The sequence below is a fragment of the Podarcis filfolensis genome (genome assembly GCF_964270895.1).
Source record: "Podarcis filfolensis genome assembly, chromosome: 8".
Taxonomy (NCBI): Eukaryota; Metazoa; Chordata; class Lepidosauria; order Squamata; family Lacertidae; genus Podarcis; species Podarcis filfolensis.
The window spans coordinates 62917291-62931801 of NC_139611.1; the positions used below are offsets into that span (position 1 = coordinate 62917291).

General features: G+C 44.1%; 1 protein-coding gene across 2 annotated transcripts in view; it reads right to left on the reverse strand.

Annotated features, from left to right (window-relative positions):
* The window catches only part of RUNX3 (RUNX family transcription factor 3), a 235690-nt gene that overhangs the window by 42081 nt on the left and 179098 nt on the right, over nt 1-14511 (reverse strand). For both annotated transcript variants that reach the window (XM_083625573.1, XM_083625574.1), the window contains one exon: nt 7872-7976. In XM_083625573.1, coding sequence (XP_083481699.1) covers nt 7872-7976 — 105 coding nt within the window. The remainder of the gene's footprint in view (nt 1-7871; nt 7977-14511) is intronic.

Sequence of the window (14511 nt, forward strand, 5' to 3'; positions counted from 1 at the left end):
CGACCAGAAGCTTCACAGACACAGTGTGCTTGGATGCACAAAAATGGGCAAAGAGACAAATGCATCAAAGCACAAGGCGATGCTCTGATCCCTTGGCAATGGGTGTGGTATGAGAACAAAGATAGACAGGATAAGATACAGAGGGTGTGGGCAGCTGGAATTGAGGTGTGTCTGCCTTGGTCTCTATATTGCTGCTGTAGGAGCTGGTACAACATAAAGGGTTTTTTAAGCAGCGTGGGTTTGGGATGGCTACATTATCTCTTTGCGCTTGTATATGCTCCTTAGTAAACGAGTTAGGTAGGTCATTCAAATCAGTGCGCTTGCCAACACTCACCCTTAACCCACCTTCATGTGTACATCTTGTATGCACTACATGAAATTAACCTCAGGAACACTCAACTTGAGATCTTGCGTGGCGATATATTACAGGCCATGTTCCTCTGGCATGAATGCTTTCCAAAAAGCCTTGCTGCTCAGTGGTGTCATCAGGGCTTTGCAGCAGAATGCCAGGTGCCCACTCAGAGGAATGAGCAAGATAGCTTCCTGGTGAGTAGGGCTGGCTTACCATCTAAAGGTGGCTGGGGCAGTGGATCAGACCATTGACTCCAGTGTCCCAAATTACCCATTAGCTCTAGTGCTGCTGCTCAAGGGTGTTCTCTACCCTTAACACTCAGGGTTGTCACCAACAGGATTCAACTCAAAGTAGACCCACGTCTCAACTCATCAGAACAGGCCGGCAGAACTTGAGACTAAATCAAGCTAAACCCAGCCCATCAATAAGGATGGGGGATAAATTCATTTCAGTTTGCATTTTAATGCTAATCTACCTAATCCACACTTTCCAAACCAACATGTGAACTGAAACAGAGGTAACTTTCAAAATTCATACTTCTCTGCTTATTTACCAATGAGAGCTAAAACACCATCATGGATAATCATTTTCACTTCTGTATCCAATAAAGTTCCTGTAGTGAAGTTTGGAAGTAGGTTGGGCAAAGACAAGCTAATGGAACGAGTGGAAAGGAGCTAGACAAAACCACAGAACTAAACCCCACTGATCATATCTATATGCTATCAACTGTAATTTTGATAAGAAAGCTTTCATTAATCAATCACTTTTATCTACTCAGAGCATCAGCCATGAACTCATTGAACATCAGCACTGAGAGTTTGGCTGGCATGACCATGGTGAATAAGTGGCCCCTAGGGATTTAACCAAAGAATGTTCCTTGATAGCTGGGGATCTCTTCCCAGCTTTTGGAATGTAATATCCTTAGGATTGCAGAAGTGGAGGAAATAATGTTCACTTGCCTCGTCCACTTGCCAGGGAACTAAGGGCTACTACTGTGGTGTGCATGAGACAGAGATTTCATGGGGTATTATTACAACCTGTCGATTGTTAGGTACAGTGGTACCTCGGGTTAAGTACTTAATTCGTTCTGGAGGTCCATTCTTAACCTGAAACTGTTCTTAACCTGAAGCACCACTCTAGCTAATGGGGCCTCCTGCTGCTGCTGCAGCGCCGCCGGGGCACGATTTCTGTTCTAATCCTGAAGCAAAGTTCTTAACCCAAGGTGCTATTTCTGGGTTAGCGGAGTCTAACCTGAAGCGTATGTAACCTGAAGCGTATTTAACCCGAGGTACCACTGTACTTTGAGAATTATTCAGTTGAAAGGTGAGGTATACATCTGCTCAATAAACAAATAAGGTAACGGCTTCCAGCTAGGGGCAGGAAAATGGCTTTGGAAAAAGAAAGCGATTGAGCTGAGAATTAGCTGGAGGTGGTGAAGTACTGCTGGACAAGGGGCAGGGCCTCTGAGAAGTTGGCCCGGTGCTTTTTTTCCTGGGCCCGGTGCTTTTTTTCCTGGGGTACTCAAGGGTACTCAGTACCAGCACCCCTCCCCATGTTGAATGTGTGGCACTTACTGTAACAAATTCATGGTGAGTACTCACACCTTCCCCCCCTTTCTTTTCTTTTTTTAAAGCACTGTGTGGGCCTATAGCTCTTAGATTTACTGCCCACTGCAGGAATGTCTATTTCCTTCCCCAAGTGCACAGCATGTGCGCTGCTCTGGGTGCCGGAGCAGCTAACTCTGCCTCTGAGTGCACTCTCCCTCCCTTCCTCCCTCCACTCTCTGATCCAAGTGAAACTAAACCCTGTAGTGTTAGTCCTGTGTTCCCACCACTTAGTGATGTGAGAAACAGTATGAAAGCAGCGTTGTTCTTAATCGCTGCTAGCTTCCTCGGCCATCTCTGGATGGTGGCTCTGCCATCACTGTCCCTTTCCACCATGCAACCTTCCCCCTCCTTACTGGGAATCAACTTGAGATTCTAGGGAAAAGAGATAAGGCCCTCCAGATGTTGCTGGGCTCAGACTCCTGTCAGCCCTGGCCAGCGCAGCCAGGGGTCAGTGATGGTGGGAGTTGGAGAGCAGGCAGCATATGGAGGGGCGCAGGTTCCCCAGCCCTGCTAAAGACACTTGCTAAGGTGGATGAAATGCCTCTGCAGAGTTCTGCACGCCACTCATAGGTGCCAGGAGAGGAAAGTAATAAATCTCTCAAAGGAAAGAGGAGGAATTGGCCACCTTGTGATACTGTTTCAATCGCCTCGTCTAAATTAACCTGGGATGAGTGATATATGTCCAAAGGGGCCCTGCTCCAAAAGGAAAGCAAAACATACACTCCTAAGTGGGATAATTTTGTTCATTTTTGCAAACAGAAGCTTGCCTGTTTGTCTCCTCTTACACACACACACACACCTTGCTGGAGGGGGAACATCCACATTTAATCAGGCTTTCCAAGTGCAGCAGTAAACATTAAAAACAGACTTTATTCTGGAGCTGCCTTAACTGTAAACAGGAGATATTTCAAGGTAATTCCTCTCTGCTCCTCTTTACTTAGCTCACACACATGCAGACAACACCTTTCCATTTCTCTGGCCCTCTGTACAACCTTTAAATAGATCATGAAGACTGTAAGAAAAAAATAAATTTAAAAATCCCACCAAGCATTTTATTGCTGGCTCCCTCTTCCATTTAATTGTATCTGTTGCTGTTTTTAATAAAATGTTATGTATTCTGGATTGTATCCAGCCAAGTCATATGCAAAAGTAAATCCACTGAAATGAATGGCTTGTGTATAACATTAGTCATACTCAGACTAGACCTATTGAAATGGATAGACACAGCTAACTTCGGCCCATTAATTTCAGTGTGCTTGCTTTGAGTAGAACTCAGGTGACTACAACCAATGGGTTCAAATTAGTCAAGTTTATTACTTCCATGGTCTACTCTGAGTAGACAAGTCTGTTCCAAGTTCAAAAAAGTCTGAGATGAGGAGCCAGCAATCCAATCCAATAAAATGCTTCATCCATTATTTTTTTAAGTCTTTAGGGTCTACTACTCAGCTATTCTGCTCATATGGTGGAAAACCACATGTCTCCCCAAAGCTCACAAGCCTTCTTCCACTTGCGTCCCCCATCAGGGGGTGCTGAGAGGGCTCTTGCCTCTGATCCTGGTCATGAAATACAGTTATCATGATAAGGATGAGGGCATCTGTCAACTTTGGCTTCTCTCAGTTTTTTATTTTTTCAATCTTCAGTTCTCCACATTTCCACACCCACTTGCTATTTTTAAAAGTCTCCATGAAAACTCACCAGCACCTTTGTGTGAATTTCTCCCAATATACATGTCGGGCAACATCATCATCATCTTTTATTATTATTATTGTCTGTTAGTTTGCTGCTTTCAATGCCACCTTCAACTCCATTGTTTCACTTTGTCTCATGATATGATCATAGGACCACTTCTTGGGTGGGGTAGGACAGCTGGACAGGGACGTGTGTGTGTGTGTGCATATATTAGTGAAAACAACATACAGAAATACATTATATTAGGGTAAATGACATTGCAAAAATGTGTCTACTTGGCAAAATTGTGTACAAAATATGTCTATTAGGAGAATTACACTCTAAAATACCGAATTTTCATGAGAAATTTTTAAAATTGCAAACTTATGAGAAAATGCGGAGAACGAAAAATTAGAGGCTCAGAGAAACCAAGATTGATTAATTCACCCAATCCTGGGTTGCATTCAGCTAAGTCCTACTTAGAGTAGACCCACTGAGATACATGAACCTAAGTCAGTCGTGTCTACTCACTTCAGTGGTCTACTCTGAGTGGAATTTGCATTGAATACTATCCCCTAAGTCCAATACATCTGAAGGGCCCCACATTGGCTACCCCTGCACTAGGTCACTTGGATATAGTCGGGCTTTACATCCTCATATCCATTACCGAGCCCTCCACACATTCAGAACAGATTGTCTTTGAAGACTACAGCAGAGGAGGAAAGTGAAACACCGATCAATTAGTCAGCATAATTAAGAGATTAATGGACTGATTGCAGATCAAACAAAACCCAAAGCGCTTTTTAATCAGATGTGGCCACCTGGAGCCTTCCACTTGCATCATCAACCAGCTCCTGCAGCTCCAATCCTGTTTCCTCTCTGTTACTTAACAAGAAGCATTTGGGAGGGTTACATTTCTGGGGCTGCTTCTGCAAGCTGGGAGTACAGGCTAGAGGATATGGAAGATAGCATGTGTTTGTTTGTTGAATTTATATCCCACCCTTCCTCCTGAAGGAGCCCTGGGCTGCAGTACTGTAGACTAATGAAGTTAATGGACACATCTAACTTAGGTTCACCAGTAGGCAGCGGAGACGAAATGCAATAAGAACTGCTTCTTTGTGTCCTCATTAATTAATCAAATTTATATCCCACCCATCCAAAGGAGCCCAGGATGAAAGCGTATCAGTGATAAAACAATTCAATAACAACATATAAAAGCATCTTTTAAAAATGCTTTTAAAGGCTGGCCCAAAAGCTTTTTGCTGCTTTGGGCAAAGTTAATTTTATCCACTCTGGATGGGGGAGAAGTTTGATTTTGTTTGCATTTTAATGAGAAATGAGCCAATTCACCGTTCTTGAACCAAAACCCAGACCAAAACCCAATTGTCCTTAAAATTAACACATTTCTGAAATTTGTGATTCAAACATGCACTGTGTTCAGGGAAAGTGTGCATAAAAATGCATATACATTAGTGAAATAAATGTACAAAAATTCATTATATTAAAGAAAAGTGCTTGTAGAAATGTGTATATTAGTCAAAACTGCATACAAAAATGTGTGCATTCAGGAAAATTTACACTAAAATGCTGAGAATTTTTCATGGGCTTTTTTTAAAAAATGGCAAATTGCTGCAGAAACATGAACCAAATATAAGATTGGGGGGGAAATGAGACACTGAAACTGACAGATTGATTCACCTCTACACCCATACATTACGTATATGCACAGCCACCTTTGTGTGTCTTATCATATTAATTCCAACATACGGTATCTATTCTTACCATGCTTGAGAGCCTGAGACCCCACCCCCCATCACCATGGCCATGCCTAGTTCCTTTGTGGCAGGCCACACTCCATTTATTTAACTGCTGCCTGGGATAAAGCAGAAACTCACAGCCACCCTACAACAGATTATCTAAATTCAAAAATATACCTTGGCAGCTGCAGGGTGGGAAATGGCAGGCTGTGCCCTGGACTGTATGCTGCTTAGATGTCCTTGCATATACATGCATATCCATGAAAACTAGAACCATTCAGTTGGGGCCTTACAGGCAATTTAATCCAACCTTCTGCAAGCAATCCAGAGCATTGCCCAAAAAGCAGTTCCTCAGTCTCTGCCTGAAGCTCCCATCACACCTCTAGGTCAGGCATAGGCAAACTCTGCCCTCCAGATGTTTTGGGACTACAACTCCCATCATCCCTGACCACTGGTCCTGTTAGCTAGGGATGATGGGAGCTGTAGTCCTAAAACATCTGGAGGACCGAGTTTGCCTATGCCTACTCTAGGTAACTGTATGGGATTCTCTTTTTGCCAGGCTTGTATTTAGGCCTGTTTCATGCACCTGAAGTGTTGCTGTACTTTTGTTTTATTTGCTTTTACATGTTTTTATATTGCTGCTTTATTAGTTTGTATTTTTGTTTTAGCAATCTCCTTTGTTTTTGATATTGTATACCACTTAGAGATTTTAAAAATAAGTAGTTCATCAATGCTTTCGAATGAATAAATAAATGGTTTCACTGCCTAACTGCCCAGCTATCGAGACATTGCTCCTAGGCTGCGTATGTACCATATATTTAAAGTACATCCACCCACCCCTGAAATAATAATGGGAATGGTAGTTTACTCATCACAGAGCTGCCTTTCTCAGCACCCTTAACAAACTACAGTTCCCATGATTTGCTGGGCAAGGGCATGAAATATGCTTTAGATGCATGGCATAAACGCAGTTCAGAAATATAACCAATGGAGATGAGGGGAAATCTAAAGAAGAAGAACTCTAGCAGCTCCACACTAGCACACTTCGTTGACAGGGTGAGGCTGTTGTTGCCTCCCCAAAGCCATGTGCTAATGCCAGTTGCAAAATTTCAGTCAGTGGAAGAAGAAAAACCCTCTTTTGGCACATGAAGGTATTGGCACAAAGCTGGGTTGCCCACAAGCTTAAACTGACAGAAACTCATCCGATTAGAACAGGCAAGTCCAACATAACAGCAGCTCATCCGCCTATCACAGAGATCTTTAATTTCTGTCCTGTGATGAAATGTAAAAGAGGAGTAGGGGATGATTCACAGTTGAATTTGGGCCTGTGTTAACAATTCTGCTAAGGAGATGGGCATGGTGTCCCAAGGCAGGTCACTGGTTATTGGTTTTTAAGGGACTGCTGAGTACCTCCGGGTTCCTAGGAATTTAAAAAGAAGCCAGGACCAGATGGGCCTTGGTCAGATCTTGCTAGGGTGCTGCATACATTTCTAACCAAAATGGCATTCTGTCGTGAGAGTGGGAAGTGTTTCAACAGGAGAGAGTCAAAGGAGCCAGGAGTTCTGCTGGAGACTCCTTTAACAGCCCTGACGAAGTATCCAAGAACCTCTTTTGTTAGGGAAATTTCAGGTGATGGCTTCCCATGGGAACTCATTGTTAGACGATCTCCCTTAAATCTTCTGAACGGGGCAAAGGCAGATTCACAGCCCCCCCTAGCTAAAGGTGACAATTTCCAAAAAGAGATGTGTGGGGAGGGAGGCTCAGTAGAAATAGCCAGGTAGCTACCACACTGCCCACCTCACAGCATCTGCCACCTGAAGCAATTGCCTCACTCTACCTGATGGTGGGCCGACTTCCAACCTATTTTATTTCTGCAGTTTGCAGACAAGGTTCCATCACAAAACTATGTCCCCTGTGATTAGCTGCCTCTCACATCACCATCAGCAGAAGCAGCTTGCCAGGTAGGAAGGAGCCACTATGGTGGTAGCTGCTGCTGCTGCTTAGCAGGGAGGAACAAGACAGTGGGGAGGTTGGTGCAGTGAAGGAGTACCAGCAGGAGCACTGGATTTGTTCCTCCAGTGTGGTTGCACCGCATCAACCTCTTTGCTGCTGCATCACCCCTCTCCCTCCCAGTGAGCAACAGTGACCCACCTGCTGGGAAGCTTCACCTCACCTGCTGAGCCACTTCTGACAGTGTACAGTGTAGCAGTGCGCAAGGCATGATTTCCCTTGATCATGTCTGTGCGTCCCATGCCAGCAGAGTTCCATCAGCGATGCGGACACTGGTCTCAGAAGTGTTTCACAATGAGAGGCACTTTTATATGTTACCCATGCAAAGCAGCCACAGCAAGTGTGGTGCCACAGTGGCAATCCGACACAACTTGGATACCTAAAAGCAGCAAAAGGTTTCATGCACCCGCAAGCATTAGCTTGAGAACTGTCGCCTGGCCACATGCTTCCCCTTCCAAGGAAAGACAACAAACTTACTTCTTGGCTCCCGGGGTCCATCAACAGTCACTTTAATGGCACGGTGATAGGTAGCGACCTGGGTGGGGTTTGTGAAGACTGTAATTGTCAATGTAAAGCTTTTTCCTAAAGACCAAGGGAGGAAAAAACAGAAAAGAGAAAGCACACATGAGTCCAGGTTGTAAGTGTATGGGATCCAGGATATAATGGAAGGGTGCAGAGCATGAGCACCCTCAGGGGTTTTTCCTGGGGTGGGGGGAGTAGAATACTGAAAGGGGTGGGAAAGGTTAGTCTCTCACTAATTTGAGAAGAATAACGCCTATACGTTTTTGCCTCATATCTCAGGTGCTTCAAATGCTAGAAACTTACTCCTTTTTTTTAGAAATCAAAGCTGGGGATCTTTGGATCATGATTCACCCAGGAGGAGAGCAACAGCCTCCCTTGCTTCTACCATATATACCCGTGGTAGATGGGCGGCCATGTTGAAAGCAAGGCCTGGCTTAAATTTAAGCAAGGGCTTACTAAGGCTGCTTTGCTTTGCTACTACTGTTTGAACAAACCCCCTTGCTGTTAGGATCTGAGGCTGCAGAAACAGCTAGAGGGGATAAAAGTAACAATCTCAAATTATATTAAGTCACTCGGCAGTAAGCTGAAAAAATTAGCAACTGGTCTCATAGTATACTTAATAATAATAATAATAATAATAATAATAATAATAAAAATAGAATTTATACACCACCCTATATCCAGAGGTCTCAGGGCAATTCACAGAATAAATCAAAATATAAAACCACAAAACACATAATCAAAATAAAAACAACAATCCAATAACACCCCCAAAACCCACATTTTAAAAGGGCATAGGATGTCATATCACAGTGCACAGCATCTAAACACTACTAACACTGATCTATGTTTTCAGAAAAGTCACAAGATGCAGCCTTCTTTAGCCTGTACCACTTCAAAGTTTAGCTGGGGGGGGCGGGGAAGCAGGAGTGACTGCTGGATTGAATCATCATCTGTATCAAGAACTTCCTCTCAGTAAAAGTCAGCATGTGAGGGTTTTAGTCTAGTTTTCTATCAAATGTGCTACATTTCTATATGCAGGACTTTATGGCCAGGTGTGTGTGTTTGGAGGAAGAAGTATTCAGCTTCCTGGCTTCCCACCTGAACTCTGGATTGGCATAATCCTAGGAGGGCTGGGTCTTGAAATTTGTTTGCTTATTTATTTAAAATAAAGGTATAGGAGTAAAGGAGCAAATACAGCCATCCTTCATACTGTTGCTTACTGTAATATAGTAGTTCTGAACATCCCAAATCTGGAAACAAATAAAAACACTCAGGAGCACCTGTCAAGCCAAATAGCTAACATTTACTATAAATAACCATCCTATAAGGGATGCCAGTATTACTAAACTCATTCTACAGGTGAAGAAGTGAAAGCACAAGCACCTGCCTGTGCTTGTAGCTGAGGCAAGTTTTTAATGTTCTTGGCCAACATATGCTCCTAGCCACTACAATTACACCACCTCTCTATCACGTGTGATGTGGGCTTTGCAAGGGACAGTGGTATGAATTCCAGGGGAGAGACAGAGTTTGCCCTAACCTTTCCAAAATGTTAGGAATGTGGAACCTCTGACTCTCCAGAAACCTTTGGATTCCATCTCCCATCAGCTCCAGCCAGCAGGGCCAATGGTGAGGGATTGGAGTTGTAGCCCAACAAAATCTAGAAGGCCACAGACTAGCCACCATGGTGTGGACCTGGAGCTGTTCACTACCTCCTGAACAAGAAGCAGAACTCTGGATATATCATCTGTGAGAATCTGGATGGGTACCAAAGATCTACTAAAACCTTGCTTTCAACCCACAAAACCACAGCTTCCTTTGTTGACTACATACAATCCATTGCCAGTTGGAGGTGCACTGATAGCATCGCCAGACTGGCTGGCTGGCTATGGATCATAGCTGAACAAAGGCAACTGATAACGGGCATAGCTCCTGCCAGCATCTGTGACAGTTGGTGAAACATAACCCAGTTTCACCTTGGTGACCAGAATGAACCAGCAGGAACCTTGGTGATGGATATCTTCAGGGGACAACACCACTATGCCACTATGGTGATTAGGCCTTAGGTGATTAGGTCTGAGCCAGAGGTTGCCACAACTAGGCCTAGGTCTTGCCTTGAGTGCCAGCTCAGGTCAGAGCATGTGAAATAGGCCTGCCTCTGGAGCCCCGGTCAGGCATTCTGCTTGTGTATAAACCCTACAAATGAACTGGGAAGTGCGGACAGGTATGTGCCATTCCGCATCAGCACCCCTTCCCCCCTCCAGTTGCCGTGGGCAACTGTGTGGTTCAGGGAAGGTCACAGAGTCTCGCTGTCAAGTGGGGTGGAGCTGTTACGCTAGCTTCCTAGCAGGCGAGTTGTTGCTGCTTACCAGAAGGGAGAAGGGAAGGGGCAAGCTGGCAGGGAGGTTGGCGCAGTGCAAATGCACTGATAGGAACGCCATATTGGATCTGCCTCCGCATTCGCACTGTGCAGACCGCCTCACCCTTTCCTGTAAGCAACAACGACCCAGTTACCGGGAAGCGAGAGTGGCGGCTCCGCCCCACCCAGAGAGCTGCGTCTGTCTCAATGCAATCTAGAACTTCAATGGAAAGGACCATAGCTCAGCGGGAGAGCATCTGTTTTCCAAGCTGAAGCAGGTCTTAGGTTCAGTCCTCGGCATCTCCAGAAAGGGCTGGGAGAAACCAGCTGAAGAGTGGTGGGGAAAGTGGCCTGGGGCACGGAGCTGAGCACACTTGTCCTCACTTCCTTTGTTCACATGAAGAGTTTATGAACAAGGAGAACACCCAAACAAGAGTCAGGTGCATGGGTTTGGGTTGAGCAAATCTGTTAGTTTCGGTTTTTCTCAGCTTCTCGTTTTTAAATCTAAAATTCAGTTCTCCCCATTTTCACACAATTTTGAAAGAAGAGGGCCTCATTAAGATTTATCAGCATCTTCGTGCAAAATTCTCCAAACATACACATTTCTATGCAATTCTGTCACACGCACACAATTTTCCTTAGTGACATTTCTGTATGTCATTTTCACATGTATATGCATTTATATGCACATTTTACCCAAGTGTATGCATATTTGTACACATTACTAAATCTGGAGCCTCTGTTTTTAGGAATTAACTACTTTATTTTGTCTTGCTGTGGGCAGTCTGTCCCCACTTAGACTGAGTCACCTTCTTTAACTGGTCCTCCTCTGCCTTTATCACCAGTAACAGCTCATTGGGGACAGATATGAGGCAGGTGTAAATATTTGTATTTGCACAATATCCTATTGAAGTTGCTTGCCTATAAATCAAGTATGATGGGAAGAAGTTGTTTTATGGACTATTATACCAAGTGGTCCATAGTCCCTGAAGAAGGAAGTCAAATAAAATAATGATTTTATTGTTTATTGCTTATTTAGGCTGCAATTGTGTGCACACCAACATGGAAGTAGGCCCCTTGGAAACCGACATGGCTTTCTTCTGAATACATAGAATCAGTGCTTTTTTTCTTAAAAAATGTTTAGGAGTACTCTCATTTTGACTCAAGAAAATCACCATTTTATAGTTGAAATTGGGGAAAACAAATACAGTACATGGACAAAAGTACAAAGATTCACAAAATGCTTAGGGGTATGTGTACCTTCCCCCCCCCCCCCCAGGAAAAAAAAACACTGCATAGAATTGCACTGTTAGACTTCCATCCCACTTACACATTTTAACTATGTGATCCCCTCACCCTGCCCACATTCCTGTCTTAGTTTTTTACACCATTTTGGACAAGGGCGGCCATTTATCTTTTGTGCTGCTGCATAAATGTTACCTCATGGTGTTAGGCTGACAGTATTGTAGTGCAGCCTTTATATATTTGTACCCAGGGAATTATTGAGATCTGTAACTATTGAGAGTATATGTGAGTATGGGTGAATGTGGGCAGGTTGTCTGAGGTACAGATGTGTTAGTGGATGTGGATAGTAAATGAGTGTAAGTGTACTGCGTGAGTGAAATTCTATGTTTAGGAGTCTGTGTTTGTATTGTATTGTATTGCTTGTATTATTTATGGATTTTGCTCTTTCTCATTCTGTATTTAATCCTTTGTTATCTTTTCTGAGGAAAAGCCATATATCAATACTTGAAAACAACTAAATAAAACATTTCAGCAACGCTGCATCTCCAGGCAAAGAGCAGCTCCACCTTCTCTATGCATTAAGCTGTTAAAGGCACAACACTGAAGTTTTGGATATTTCCCCCATTGAAGGGGGCTGTTGCACACAGAAAAATAGCTCATCAAGGAAAATGTTAGGCTGAACCTGATTAGCTGGCATGCTAGATTTCTATGTACAAGGAGACTTCATGTTCATGTGTGTTAGCATTCAAACATGCATCCCCCGGGGAACACACATTTGTACACCCCCAATCTTACATGGTACAGTCCACAAAAAAAGTTAGCACTTGATCCTGCTAATTACAAACACTGGCATTAACAACACAGTGGACAGCTGGTAAGCACATGTCAGGCAGCCTCTCTAGCTTCCTGTGCTTAGAGCAGATGTAGGGGACCTTAAGCCCAGGGCTTTTTTTCTGGAAAAAGAGGTGGTGGAACTTGATGAGCGCCTACCCAAAGTTGCTGAGCTCTTTGTCCCCACTGCCACTTTCAGCAGCCACAATCATCACGCCAACACAATCGTCACAGCAACCCGATCATCATGCCACACGGCCCCAGGCACTGTGCCCCAACCTAATAGAGCTGCCGGAACGCGCCAAAGAGGTGCCGGAACTCCAGTGCGTTCCAGCTGGAAAAAAGCCCTGCTTAAGCCCTCCAGATGTTATTGAAAACAACTACCATCAGTCCTAGCAAGCATGACTAATGGCCAGGGAGAATGGGATTTGTAGTTCAGCAACATCTGGAAGGCAAATGGTTCCCTACCCCTGATTTAGAAGAAAGCACAACCAAGGATATCATGAGGTTTTCAGGAAGCACGGATTCCCAGAAAGGCTATAGAAGGAAAGCTACCAGATATTGGTGAAAGAAACTCACAAAAACTCATCCAGCTCAAAAGTGAGAGTGAATGCAAACAAACAAACAAACCCTGCACCTCATCCTTGAGAATTTCACCTATGTTTCCTCTGCCCTTCAATAATTTTCAAATGTAGGGGGGTTTCCTCGTTAATTGGTGGGAAATCATTGCAAAAAACAGCAACAACAACCCAAAAGGTAAAAGACGTGTTCAGGACAGCACTATCCTGTGCAGAATTAGTCTACACTGACAGAAACAGGGACTTATAGCATGCAGAACAGAGAGCCCAAACGGGAAGTTTCATGCACTTGAAGACAAAAGACTTTTTGCTAACCAAGAGGCTTTAGACTCACGTCTCCTAGTTTGAAATCAAACTCCTCACAGGCTTCCCAAGGACTCCAGACTACTGTAATTTCTTATCCCAGACATGGAGACCTGAGTAGGGGGGTTCCTAATGAATTCAAGAGTCAAATTCGGATGGAGCTATGTACAGTTTGGAAATTTGTGTAAGGGGGATGGAAAAAAGGGGAGGGAGGGAGGAGACTTAAAGCAAATAATTGAGTACAGAAATGAAAGCTTAATTCATAAAAGCAAAACATTTTTCCATTCATCAACCTGCAAGCAGTTATGTGGGGGAGATTTTGAAAGAAAGCCTTGCCTGCCACTTAGGAAAGGAGCCAATGGGAAAGCGGAAATGCACGAAAGAATGTAAACTATTTGGGTTTCATAGAGAGCAACAAGTAAACAGTTATTACACGCAAATCATTCTTAAGATCACTTGGGCCTTAATGCCGAGAAGCCAAAAATCTCTTTGACGGTTTGCATGTATACATTCAAAAGACTGGCCAGCGGCCGACACAGTTATAGTGCACCACTTCCTGTAGCAGCAGCAGCACAGGCTGAAACACACCATAAAATCAGCATCAGGGCTGTTCATGCAACATAACTTATGCGGCTACGGTGTGGCACTTCTTGCAGAAGAACAGGCACATGCTAAACACAGTAAGATCAGCATCGGCATTGGCTATGCAATAGATCTTTGCAGATTGAACATTGGGGTGGGGGCTTGGAATCCCACCTGCTGGCCTCACTCTGCCCTCTGTGCATTCATCACAGCTTCTCTGCAGGACCCAGGCATGTGTGCTTGTAAGTTGTACAGTGGGAGCAGGCAGAGCCTGTGGCCCTCCAGATGTTGCCCGGTCAGTGGCCCTTCTCTCCACTTGTGATTCCCATACTGCCTCTGACAGTGGAGGTAGAACATAGCCATCATGGCCAGTAGCTGCTGCCAGTAGCCTTATCCTCTATGGATTTGCCTAGTCCTCTTTCAAAGCCATCTATATTGGTGGCCACCATCACTATCTCTTGTGGGAGCAAATTCCATATTTTAACGATGCAACGTGTGAAGAAGTTCTTTCTTTGGTCTGTCCTGAATGTTCCAACAGGAGGTTCTCTACCCATTTTTCTGGGAGGTGATGGAGAAGATAATATGTATATTTCATTTTTAATGCCTCCAGCTTTAAACTGCCTCTGATCGTGGATGTTCCATTCAGCTATCCTGGCTAACAAGTAGGTCCTGCAACAAATCATGGCTTGTAGTCTGC